This window comes from Scyliorhinus canicula, chromosome 12 (assembly GCF_902713615.1).
Source record: "Scyliorhinus canicula chromosome 12, sScyCan1.1, whole genome shotgun sequence".
Classification (NCBI taxonomy): domain Eukaryota; kingdom Metazoa; phylum Chordata; class Chondrichthyes; order Carcharhiniformes; family Scyliorhinidae; genus Scyliorhinus; species Scyliorhinus canicula.
The window spans coordinates 156,377,769-156,391,287 of NC_052157.1; the positions used below are offsets into that span (position 1 = coordinate 156,377,769).

The 13,519-nt window shown below is 48.9% G+C and overlaps 1 protein-coding gene across 1 annotated transcript in view; it reads left to right on the forward strand.

Moving 5' to 3' along the window:
- The window catches only part of gdpd1 (glycerophosphodiester phosphodiesterase domain containing 1), a 50,179-nt gene that overhangs the window by 16,993 nt on the left and 19,667 nt on the right, over positions 1-13,519 (forward strand). Inside the window, exon 2 of the mRNA XM_038814629.1 lies at positions 2,252-2,294. Coding sequence (XP_038670557.1) covers positions 2,252-2,294 — 43 coding nt within the window. The remainder of the gene's footprint in view (positions 1-2,251; positions 2,295-13,519) is intronic.

Consider the following 13,519-nt stretch of genomic DNA (forward strand, 5'->3'; position numbering starts at 1 on the left):
TGTAACTGCTTGTTTTGTGGTTTTGGATGTTGCAATCAGGAGTATCATTGTGGTGACATGACCAGGCTGACTTTGGAATTCTCTAGCCGAGTATCACATTTCCAGTTAGATGTATTTCACACCGGCTGTAACATCAGTCACGTTGAAGGAATTGTGTTCAACGTATTCTGAGGTTGTTTCTTTTCCAAACTCCATTGTATCTGGGGGGGGGGGGGGAGCGGAGCGGAGCTGGGAGCCTGTCCCAGGGCAGAGGGAGCCGTGTTCACATCATCCTTTATTTTCCATCATTGCCTTTCAGTTCCATTGCCAGACACACGTGCTCTCACTCCCCGAGTTTCACCTCCTCTCTTTTACCCTGGTAAAACCTGTCTGGGTGGTACCCCAAAACTATCATGAAATCCAATCAGACAAGTTTGTGTGACTTAACCTTAAATGGCCGCGCTCCATAGGTAAATCCCAAAGAAGCTGAACCCCAAGATTCCAGATTCTTCAGCTACCTCTAACCTGATACAAGGAAGGACTTGATTTGTGATATTCCAAAGTGCTTGGCAATACTATTTGAAGTGTAGTCATTGTTATAATGGAGGAGACACTAGCAACCAATTTGCCCACAGCAATCTCATCACCCCCCCCCCCCCCCCCCCCCCCCCACCCCCCAAACAGCAAGGAGATAAATGATCAGATAACCCACTCTTGTGATATTAATTGAGGTATGTGTGTTTTTTTTTAAGTTTGGAGTACTCAATTCATTTTTCCAATTAAGGGGCAATTTAGCATGGCCAATCCACCTACCTTGCACATCTTTGGGTTGTGGGGGCGAAACCCTCGCAAACACGGGGAGAATGTGCAAACTCCACACGGACAGTGACCCAGAGCCGGGATCGAACCTGGGATCTCGGCGCCGTGAGGCAGCAGTGCTAACCCACTGCCCCACCGTGCTGCCTTGATTGAGAGATATATATGTTGGCCAGGGCCCCATCTTCAAATTAGTGATGGGGCATCTTTTACGTTCCCCTGGGAGGGTATATGAGGGCCTTGATTTGTACATCTCCTATGAATGTCTAACAATGCAGCTTCCCCTCAGTGCAGCACCAACAATGCAGCTTCACCTCAGTGCAGCACCAACAATGCAGCTTTCCCTCAGTGCAGCACCAACAATGCAGCTTTCCCTCAGTGCCGCACCAACAATCCAGCTTCCCCTCAGTGCAGCACCAACAATGCAGCTCCCCCTCAGTGCAGCACCAACAATGCAGCTCCCCCTCAGTGCAGCACCAACAATGCAGCTTTCCCTCAGTGCAACAGAAACAATGCAGCTTTCCCTCAGTGCAGCACCAACAATGCAGCTTCCCCTCAGTGCAGCACCAACAATGCAGCTTTCCCTCAGTGCAGCAGAAACAATGCAGCTTTCCCTCCATGCAGCACCAACAATGCAGCTTTCCCCTCCGTGCAGCACCAACAATGCAGCTTTCCCACAGTGCAGCACCAACAATGCAGCTTTCCCCTCAGTGCAGCAGAAACAGTGCAGCTTTCCCTCAGTGCAGCACCAACAATGCAGCTTTCCCTCAGTGCAGCACCAACAATGCAGCTTTCCCTCAGTGCAGCACCAACAATGCAGCTTTCCCCTCAGTGCAGCAGAAATAATGCAGCTTTCCCTCAGTGCAGCACCAACAATGCAGCTTTTCCCTCAGTGCAGCACCAACAATGCAGCTTTCCCCTACGTGCAGCACCAACAATGCAGCTTTCCCTCAGAGCAGCACCAACAATGCAGCTTTCCCGTCAGTGCAGCAGAAACAGTGCAGCTTTCCCTCAGTGCAGCACCAACAATGCAGCTTTCCCTCAGTGCAGCACCAACAATGCAGCTTTCCCTCAGTGCAGCACCAACAATGCAGCTTTCCCCTCAGTGCAGCAGAAATAATGCAGCTTTCCCTCAGTGCAGCACCAACAATGCAGCTTTTCCCTCAGTGCAGCACCAACAATGCAGCTTTCCCTCAGTGCAGCACCAGAGGTTTGGAGACGAGATTCTGTGCTCGAGTCTCTGGATTGAATCTGACTCCGGGGGCAGAATGCAATTGTGTGAATTAAAACCCGTTTCTACTTTTGAAGGGTAGAGGATCGCTGGATGGGAATGACGGTGTGGTATTGAAGAGCTGTGCCACACCTGTGTACCCCATATGCACCGGCAAAAACGTATAATCTTTGGTGAAAACAAAATCCTCAGAATGTTGAAGTGTCTCTGTTTTCCTTTTAACAGGTGCGGGAGAAAACTTGGAAAACACGATGGCAGCTTTCAGGCAGTAAGCAGCACCAGCTCCACGCTGGCATTTTACTTCTGTAACTTGAATAGTGTGTGTGTGTGTGTAACGGGACACTGAAGTGGAATCAGTCTAACGTCTGGTGCGTGGCGGGTCTGGAACAGGTGTTCAGTTACAGGCTTTCACCAGTGAGAGAGGTCCCAGGGGAGGCCAGGGTTGGAGTAGGTATTTGAGTGGGATTGCTGGGCCAGGAGCTAGGGCGGGTCGGAACGGTGACACCTTTGTGTTTACGTGTTCCGGATCAGTGACCACGGGAACGATATTGGTGTCTGATCAGGGAATTGGTACCTTGACAGCTGTATGGGGAACGGCTGCAGCAAAGTAAATCAAACACTTGAGGAGGCGGGGGCCAGGTGTTGACAAACTGACGAGTATTTTCTGAAGATCAAGAACAAGGAACCTTGTATCAGGGCCGACAGCAATATTGCTCTTGAGCTGGCAGGTGGAAGTTTGATGAGAAGTTTTGTATTCCCTCCCTGTCCTTCCATCTGCTTCCTACAGAGATCCAGACCTGCCCCATTGCTGGAGACTGACCAAGTTCAACTCCCTGTCCCTCCCCCTCGCGAATTCTCTTGGTGGGAGAGAAGAGAGGCTGGACACGTACCGGGGCCGTGAAGTCCGCAGCTACAAGGGAAGGCATTAACACCAGTGCGCCGGGGGCGCTGGCTGACCTCGGGTGTGTCTCCCACTCAAAGTGCATCAAATCTCAGTCCAGTCTGTAGTGTCTTTGACACTACCTGTCCTACCCTGTCCTCTGAAAGCCGCAAGATTCTAATCTTTAAAGTGGAGCATAAATTGGGCCCATTATTGAAAGCGAGTGAAATTAGAGTCTGAGAACATTCTGTCTCAGGGTGTCCTGAATTGTGTGGACTGATACTTCTCTTGTCACCCCAAGGATTAACTTGAAGAGCAGGATGGTGTGACGTAGGGTTCAGTTGATGGATTTGTTCAGTCATAATGTTTGCAGAGAGAGAGAATCACTCCCTGGGAGCAGCATTTCTTCCATGTGTCATTACTACCGGCTGTTCTCAGTTGTAATATTTGTCAGTCTTGTGTTGACGCTGTACAAAGGGTTTCAAGCTGTAAGGGCTCATTATCATGGAAAGATAGAAAATAGGTGCAGGAAGGAGTAACCGCACCAAGCCAGAGGAAAGGGGAAGTAGATTTAGGACTGAGTTTAGGAGGAACTCCTTCATCCAAAGGGTTTTGAATCTATGGAATTCCTTGCCCAGTGAAGCAGTTGAGGCTCCTTCATTAAATGTTTTTAAGATAAAGATAGATAGTTTTTTGAAGAATAAAGGGTTATGGTGTTCGGGCCGGAAAGTGGAGCTGAGTCCACAAAAGATCAGCCATGATCTCATTGAATGGCGGAGCAGGCTTGAGGGGCCAGATGGCCGACTCCTGCTCCTAGTTCTTATGTTCTAAACCATATCGCTACGTTCAGTTTGCCCAGCCCTGGCCGTCCTTACCTGGTCTGGCTTACATATGAATCCAGATTCGCCCCAGTGTGGGGGTCTCTCAAAAATGTCCCTTCCAATGCAATTGGGGATGGGCGAAAAATGTTGGCCCGTTCTTTCACCCCATGAAATAATTTTTTTAAATGTTACACATTTCAATGAGACCCTCTCTCACTCTTCTAAACTCCAGCGAATACAGTCCCAGTTGACTCAATCTCTCCTCGTATGACAATCCTCACATCGCGGGAATCAGTCTCGTGAACCTTTGTTCCACTCCCTCTCTGGCAAGTCTGCCTTTCTTTGAGAAGGAGACCAAAACTACAAGTAATATTCGAGGTGTGGTCTCCCCAAGGCCGTGTACAGCTGCAGTAAGACATCCTTGCCCCTGTACTCCAGTCCTCTTCTAATGAAGATCAACATATCCGCTTGCTGTACCTCCATGCTTGCTCTCAGTGGTGTGCCAGCACACCCAGGTTCCTTTGTACGTCAATATTTCCCAATCAATCAGCATTTAAATAATACTCTGCCATTCTGTTCCTGGATGATTTCACATTTATCCACATTATCCGGCATCTGCTGTGTATTTTCCCACTCACTCAACTTGTCTAAATCACCTTGAAGCCCTCTTAACATCCTCATCGCTCACGTTCCCACGGGTCATCAGAAAGTCTGGTTCCGTATTGGCGAGCACCAGGAGATGACCATTCAGCCCATCGTAAACCTGTGTTGGTTCTTTGAAAGAGCAGTCCTGTTGGTCTCCCTCTCCCACCCTCCCTGCTCATCTCCCCCCCCCCCCCCCCACCCATAAACCTGCAAATTATTCTTCTTTTCAAATATTTATCCAGTTAAAAGTTGCAGTTGAATCTGCTTCCAAACCCCCTTGCAGGGGCTGTGCATTCCAGATCATAACTATTAAAACCCCTCGTTATTTTGCTAAACTGTGTCCCAAAATACGTACTTGTTGGGTGAATTGGACATTCTGAATTCACCCTCTGTGTACCCGAGCAGGCGCCGGAGTGTGGCGACTAGGGGCTTTTCACAGTAACTTCATTGCCGTGTTAATGTAAGCCGACTTGTGACACTAATAAAGATGATGATGCTGATTATTATTATTATTCATGAGACCAGAATAAGAGGTGTTTAAAATCATGTGAGGTTTTGATGGATGAAGTAGACTGGGTTGTTTTGACTATCTGATGGTTGGATAGCCAGAGATCACCTGCGGGATTCTCCGGCGGGATTCTCCGGCGGGATTCTCCGGCGGGATTCTCTGGCGGGATCTCCTCCGCTTCACGGCAGTGCAGACGGGCTCCCGCGAGTTTCCCGACGGCGTTGGATGGCAACAATGGGGAAACCCCATTGGCCGCCCTCCGGGAACGGAGGATCCCGCTGCCGGCGAGGGCCCGCCGTGCCGGAAAACGGGGCTGGCGGGACGGGAAATTCCGCCCCACAGATTTAACGAACCGGCGCCGGAATGTGGCGACGAGGGGATTTTACAGGAACTTCATTGCAGAGTGTGTAAGCCTACGTGTGACAGTAATACAGATTACAAGTTATAATTTTAAAAAATAAATTTAGAGTACCCAATTCATTTTTTCCAATTAAGGGGCAGTTCAGCGTGTTCTATCCACCTATCCTGCACATCTTTGGGTTCTGGGGGCGAAACCCACACAGACACGGGGAGAATGTGCAAACTCCACACGGACAGTGACCCAGAGCCGGGATCAAACCTGGGACCTCAGCGCCGTGAGGCAACAGGGCTAACCCACTGCGCCATCGTGCTGCCCTGATTATAAGTAATAATAAAGGTGACTGTGACAAGAACCAGAGGCAATATGAGGAAAACCCTTCTTCACACAGTTAGGATTTGGAATGTGTTGCTGGTTAGAAATTCAGTGACATAATTCAAAGGGAATTGTATAAGTATTGAAGGACAAAAATAGTCAGAATGTGGGACAAGAGCAGGAGGTGGGAAAGTGGAATTAATCGGATCGCTCTTCCAAATAGCTGGTGCATGCCTGAAATGAATGGTCTCCTTTTGTGTTTATGCTGCTGTACAATCACGTCAAATCTCCCTTAACCGTCTCTGCTTCAAAGAGAACAACCTCAATAGCGGAGAACACTCTCAGCTACTGTAATCACTCCGGTTTTATTGAAATCCTTCCTCTCTGGCGCAATTCTCTGGAAAACCTCTTGACATCCTTTCTGAAGAGTGTTGCTTGGAACTGAAACCCCCCCCCAACTACAGCTTGACTTCCATCTCTTTTGTACTCTCTGCCTTTCATTATTCAAGCAAAAGAATTCCGTTAAGCTTTTTCCGCAGCCTTGTCAATGCCACCTTCAAAGAAGTGCCCCCAAGTGAATAGGGGCGCCTCAGAATTCGCAATTCAGTCTCGCGTGAGCGTTGACTCACCTCTGTGAATCCCTAGTTCCTTAAAATGCGGAAAAACAATATCATCTCCCACTAATCCAAAAATAAACATGTTGTCTTTTATTTTTACAAAGATCTCCCACAACGCTAGCACTTGCATAAGGAAAACCAGAGGTCAAGGGGGAGCTGTCAAGCCGGTCACATGATGGCTGTGAACTCTGACCTCTGGTGGTACCTTGGACATTTAGCAGTTTCTTTGCTTTTCTCGGCACTCCCGTTTATACCCCCCCCCCCCCTGGGCAAACCCTCGTCCACCTTTAACAAAACCTTTTCAGTTACAAACGTGAATGAGATCCTAAGACAGGCAGGCCTCCCGTGTTTCCAAGGCAATGCTGTTCTCACTTCTTTCTTTCGAGTTAAAGGATTGACTTCAAAGCCCCACATTGCTGCTGGGGAGGACGCGGTGAATGGTGTTTGAATCTCGAGTAATCCCAGTTTAGCCCTTGCGAAATTAAAAACGTTGTCGTCTGCCGGGGTCGGTTGCAATTATTTTCGGTTTGCTGTCAAACCTTTCGAGACTTCATCATCAAAAGCCCCCACTTATTAAAAATCGAACTTGTGTTTTCAGAATGCTTTTATTTTCACATCCACTGAATGTCCCAAAGTGCTTCTCGACCAAGGAAATTCTTTGGCAGTGTTTGTAACCGCTCGTAGCAACCAATTAGTGCACAGCAAGATCCCGCAAATCCTCGGGAGAGGTGTGATCAGATAATCTGATTTTAATGATGCCGAGCTGATGGAACTCTCCTGCAGCTTGGCAAAAAAAAAACCTGAAGTGCGCCGGCTCAGTTTGACGTTTTTTTCTGAAAGGTAGCACCTCCGAACCTGTTCAATGCAGCCCTGCAACTTTTTTATTCTTTCATGTGATGTGGGTGTTGTTAAGGCCGGTAATTGTTGCCCAATGCTGATTGCCCTTGAACTAGTTGGTCTTTTCAGAGGGCAGTTAAGAGTCAACCACATTGCCGTGGGTCTGGAGTCACGTGTAGGCCAGACCGGGTAAGGACGGCAGATTTCCTTCCCCAAAGAACACATCAGCGAACCAGACGGGGGTTTAGGACAAACAACGATATGTTCAAAGGCACCGATGCTGAGATCAGGTTTTATTTACAATCCGTGTTAATTTAAAAAAAATAAGAATTTAGAGTACCCAATTATTTATTTTCCAATTAAGGGGCAATTTAGCGTGGCCAATCCACCTACCCTGCACATCTTTGGGTTGTGTGGGTTCAATTCCGGCCTCTGGCGACTGTCTGTGCGGAGTCTGCACGTTCTCCCTGTGTCTGCGTGGGTTTCCTCCGGGTGCTCCGGTTTCCTCCCACAGTCCAAAGATGTGCGGGTTAGGTGGATCGGCCATGATCAGTGCGCGGGGTGGGCTGCTGCCGACTCAATGGGCCAAATGGCCACCTCCTGGACTGTAGGGATTCCATGGCAAGCCAATTCGAATAAGAAAAATATATTGTTTTCTGTGTCTCTGAAACTAATTTCAGAATAGATTCACCTGTGAGCTACGCAAAAGAATTGAAAATTTGCAAAAAGCACTCTGGATGTGACTTGGCCTACCCGCTGGATTCATCGTCACCCTGTCTGCAAAACTAGGTGTGTAAACGCCCAAGTGTTAAGAGATAAAAGGAGATCTTTGACCCAAAGTAATCCACTCCTCCCTCTTGGAGCAGGTATCTCTCTCGCTTAAAGCCATGTGAACGGTTAACAGTGGGTCCCCACCACTGCTGCACAGATCTGTCCTTCATAATTGGCTTGGAAGTGAAGCACCGATGTTAGCGGTGTGGGGGGGGGGGGGGGGGGGGGGGGGGGGGGGGGGACCCACTGATGTCTGCCGGCATTATTCTCCCAAAGATCTACCCTAAACACAACAGCAGCTTTGCCGAACTGCTTAAGTGCCTTAAAACTGAAGGAATGTGTGACCTGGGATAAACAGCCCACATGATGGGATTAGACGAGGACTAAGTCAGCACAGCGATTATTTATAATGTGGGCTTTCTTCGGAACGAATTGTGTCACTCATTTTACCAAATGTCTTCTCTCTTTCCCACCGCCCCCTCCTAATTTGGCTCTGTATTGCTGACGCATGGTAGCACAAGTGTGATAGCACTGTGGCTTCACAGCGCCAGGGTCCCAGGTTCGATTCCTCGCTGGGTCACTGTCTGTGCGGAGTCTGCACATTCTCCCCGTGTCTGCGTGGGTTTCAACCCCACAACCCAAAGATGTGCTGGTTGATGTGCAGGGGCCATAGTTTCAGCTCTTGCTCATTGAGTCCTGGGCTCAGGTCCTGCTCTGGAGACTTGACCAAGCGATCCAGGAGGGCACTTTCTGTGCAGTACTGAGGGAACGCCGCAAAGTCCTGAGGTGCTGTCTTTGGGATAAGGTGTTAAACTGAGACCCTGTCTGTCCCCGTTGCTGACGCCAAAGAGCCCATGGCACTACTTTAAAGACAAACCGGGCAGTTCTCTCCGTGGTCCTGACCACTAAATGCAAAATATGCGCACCCATGTGATTGAGTCTGAAACCCACTAATGCACAGAAAGCAGGTCATGTGGCCCAACTGCGGCCCACACAGATTATTCCCGCACAATTGCTTCACAGCTCCTCCAGGGTCCCAGGTTCGATTCCCGGCTTGGGTCACTGTCTGTGCGGAGTCTGCACATCCTCCCCGTTGAGTCTGCACAACCCTCCCCTGGGTTTCCTCCGAGTGCTCCGGCTTCCTCCCACAGTCCAAAGATGTGTAGGTTAGGTGGATTGGTCATGCTAAATTGCCCTTTGTGTCCAAAATTGCCCTTAGTGTTGGGTGGGGTTACTGGGTTATGGGGATAGGGAGGTGTGGGCTTGGGTTGGGTGCTCTTTCCAAGAGCCGGTGCAGACTCGATGGGCCGAATGGCCTCCTTCTACACTGTAAATTCTATGACATCTATGACACCGCCTCATTTCTCTCTCTTGTGTGCTTGTCTAACTTCCCCTTCAATATATCTGTGCCATGTGTCAGACGTGGCTCAGTTGGTAGTGCTGTTGCCTCTCTTATGGCAAGGTTGTGGGTTCAAGTCCTACTCCAGAGCTTGATCACAAATATCTCTGCTGACACCGAGGGAGTGCTGCAGCGTCAGAGGTGCAGTTTTCCAGATGAGACATTATGGCCAGGTCCCATCTGCCCTCTCCCGTGGATGTCAAAGATCCCACGCCTTTACTTTGAAGAAGGACAAGGATGTTCTCCTTGTGCCCCGGGTGATATTTATCCAACATTACAAAAGCAGGTCATTTGATCACTATCACTGAATGTTGGGAGCTTGCTGTGTCCAAATTGGTTGCCACATTTCCTGCATCGTGTTGAGTGTTCCGCTGAAGTTACTCGTCTACACTGGCTCGCAGTGGTGTATTTTTGATTGGAAAAAGTGAGGAACATTGTCCAACCCAGTGAGGAACCAGTCCAGTCTTTGTATAAACAATTAATAAAGAATATCTGTTAAAGTAAAAGAAAGTAACACAAAAGACTAATTTCCACTCTAACACTTGAGCACGTGATTAACTAAACTGTGTTATCTGAAGTTATATCTTGTTCCCAAAATATACCCGTGTTCCCTGAACTCACTGAGATACCCCTTTTCCCAAGCAACATGCAATTTTAGTAATTCTCCAGGTCAAATCCAGCTAGTAGTTACCACACAATACCATTACGTGGCCAAGCCTGGGAACCATCGTCTCTCCCTGTTTCTGCCAATGCACGAAAGAGTCTTTAAAATCTTTTTTTTATTGCCATTTGAATTTAATTTTAAAACAGATCTTTGCAGACAACGAACAATGCAAGAACAACGGTAATAATAGTTAACGCAATAAAAACGACAACTTAAAAAAGAACAATTCCAATTAAGGGGCAATTTAGCATGGCCAATCCACCGACCCTGCACATCTTTGGGTTGTAGGGGTGAGACCCACTCAGACACGGGGAGAATGTGCAAACCCCACACGGACAGCGACCCGGGGCCAGGATTTGGGTCCTCTGTGCTCTCAGGCAGCAGTGCTAACCATTGCACCACCGTGCAGATCCAAAAATGACAAAATATGAGCCCCACCATATCACCGTGTCTGTGACTGAGGTGCCAGGACTATTTGATGTTATTTACAGTAGTGTTTAGTAGCTTGTAGGGTTCTTTCTGGGACTCCTATCGCTTAGCGACAGGTGTTGCACCCAGCTTTGCCCACGTATTTACATATATTGCTGGGATCCTTTCCCTGTCCTGCTGATTGTCTTTGTTTCGGGGGGTGGGGGGGCAGATCAGTCCGTTTTCCCGGTTTAGCCCATGTGTCCTTCCTCCCCATTCTTTCTCTGCTATTCGCGAGCTCCCTTCCATCCAGGTGACGCTGCCTGCCCCCCACCCCCCCACCCCCCACAATCACATCTTAACCTAACGGTTGCAAACAGGTCTGTGAAGAGGCTCTTGAACTTTTTTCCACGTGTTGTGGAATCTCTCCTCTGACCCCTCTTCTTGCAAATTTAATTTTTGTCCAGCCTCAGGAACTCAGCCAGATCAGAGAGCCACTCCGAGGCTCTGGGTGGCGCTGCTGACTTCCAGCCTAGCGGAAGTCTCCGCCTGCCGATCAGTGAGGCCAAGGCGTTCTCCCCCCCCCCCCCCCCCTCCCTGTCCAGAGCTCTGGGTGGTCTGACACCCCGAAGACCACCACAGTCGGTCACTGCTCCAGCTCGACCCCCCCCCCCCCACCATAGCCTCGAAGAAGTCCGTCCAGAACTCCGAGTCTGGAGCAGGATCAGAACGTGTGGTTGGCCCCGACACCCCTTTAAACTGCGTCTTTTAGAGGAGAATATCTGCAATTTGCAGCGGCTCTAATTGTTAGCTGGAACAGGCCTCCTAGGCTCGGATCACAGTTGGAACCCACCTGTCTGGCTGTTGTATGGAGATCTAGCCTCCCTCTCCATTGAGGGTGTCCCAAATTATACTATTCAATCTCTTTGATATTTCCCTCTGGATTCTGCTGTCTACCTTGCTCTATTCCTTGCCTTTAGAAGTTATCATTTGTATAGCCTCCCAGATCTCTGGTATTCGCACAACAATCCCTCTATCATAGATTATCATACAATTTACAGTGCAGAAGGAGGCCATTCGGCCCATCGAGTCTGCACCGGCTCTTGGAAAGAGCACCCTACCCAAGGTCAACACCTCCACCCTATCCCCATAACCCAGTAACCCCACCCAACACTAAGGGCAATTTTGGACACGAAGGACAATTTATCATGGCCAATCCACCTAACCTGCACATCTTTGGACTGGGGAGGAAACCGGAACACCCGGAGGAAACCCACGCAGACACTGGGAGGACGTGCAGACTCCGCACAGACAGTGACCCAGCGGGGAATCGAACCTGGGACCCTGGAGCTGTGAAGCAACTGTGCTATCCACAATGCTACCGTGCTGCCCTTAGACAGCTGCTAATCGTGTTACTGGGCAAATTGCGTCTCATTATCCCTTTAGTTGCCTCGATACTTGTCCCATTTTATTTTCATCTCCAACTCGCTGTTCATCTCACTTCCTGCATTCCTATAATAAGTGACGACACTTCAAAAAGCACGTCCTTGCCTGTAAAGCACTTTGGGACAGCTGGTGTTTGTGAAAGGTGTTCCATTATTGCAAGCTTGTATTTCTTTAATCATAGCCACTCCTTGTAGTCAGAGACTAGATAAGTCTCTCGATAAGAACTTTCTCCTGAATTTCCGATGGAATTGTATTCCTGGCAATTCGATGTTTTGGACTCTTCGCCAGTGGAAGTATCTTCTCAACACCAACCTTACCAAATCCCTCCAGGTCAGGTCACCCCTAATTCTTGTCCTTTCGGAGCCTGTTCAATCGTTCCTGATAGTTTTAAGCCTTCAGGGCCTGGAACCCAGCCAGGTAGTAAATCATTGATGGGGTTGCGAACCATCCCTTTGGAGAGGTAGCACTTTGTCCCTCCACTATCTCTTATTTTTATCTGTTTTTCAGGACCCATGACCCGTCAAGGCCACGTTTAATGCCCATCTCTTGTCTTTCTCTCTCTCTCTCTCTCTCTCTCTCTTCCCCCACCCCCCCATGCTGTTGGACAGTGAATCCCAGCAATTTGGCGAATGATCAGTCCACATCTATTTCAGGATGATATCCGAGATATACCCGCTCTGGGTAAAGGATTCAGCCCAGGATTTGCTGCTGGTGTGACATTAGTGCCCTCTTGTTTCTGTTTTGGATTGGATTGGATTGGATTGGATTTGTTTATTGTCACGTGTACCGAGGTACAGTGAAAAGTATTTTTCTGCGAGCAGCTCAATAGATCATTCAGTACATGGGAAGAAAAGGGAATTAAACAAAATACAAGAAAATACATAATAGGGCAACACAAGATATGCAATGTAACTACATAAGCATAGGCATCGGATGAAGCATACAGGATGTAGTATTAATGAGGTCAGTCCATAAGAGGGTCATTTAGGAGTCTGGTAACAGTGGGGAAGAAGCTGTTTTTGAGTCTGTTTGTGCGTGTTCTCAGACTTCTGTATCTCCTGCCCGATGGAAGAAGTTGGAAAAGTGAGTAAGCCGGGTGGGAGGGATCCTTGATTATGCTGCCCACTTTCCCCAGGAAAGAGGGCAGGAAAACAACATGCGTTTGTATAGCACCTTGTTTCACAACATCCCAACTTGTTTCACAAGCGCTATTATCAAACAAACTCGTGAGCCTGCGCCACATGAGGCAACATTTTAGAACAAGTGGTTTTAGGGAGAAGGGTGGCACAGTGGTTAGCACTGCTGCCTCACACCGCCAAGGACCCGGGTACAATTCCGGCCTTGGGTGACCGCCTGTGTGGAGTTTGTACCTTCTCCCCGTGCCTGCGTGGGTTTCCTCCCACAGTCCAAAGGTATGCAGGTTAGGTGGGGATAGGGCGGGGACATGCGCCTGGGTAGGGTGCTCTTTGAGGGACAGTGCAGACCCGATGGGCCGACTGGGCCCCTTTTGCACTGTAGGGAATCTATGGAGTGGCTCACTGGAGGACAGCAGGCAGACAAATTCAGGGAGGGAATTCCAGAGTTTATGATCCAGACAGCTGAAGGAGTGATTCAAATCGGGACCGGCCGCGAGTTGAAATGAAAATCGCTTATTGGCACAAGTAGGCTTCAAATGAAGTTACTGTGAAAAGCCCCAAGTCGCCACATTCCGGCGCCTGTTCGGGGAGGCTGGTACGGGAATTGAACCGTGCTGCTGGCCTGCCTTGGTCTGCTTTCAAAGCCAATGATTTAGCCCAGTGTGCTAAACCAGCCCCTGGTTGAGTT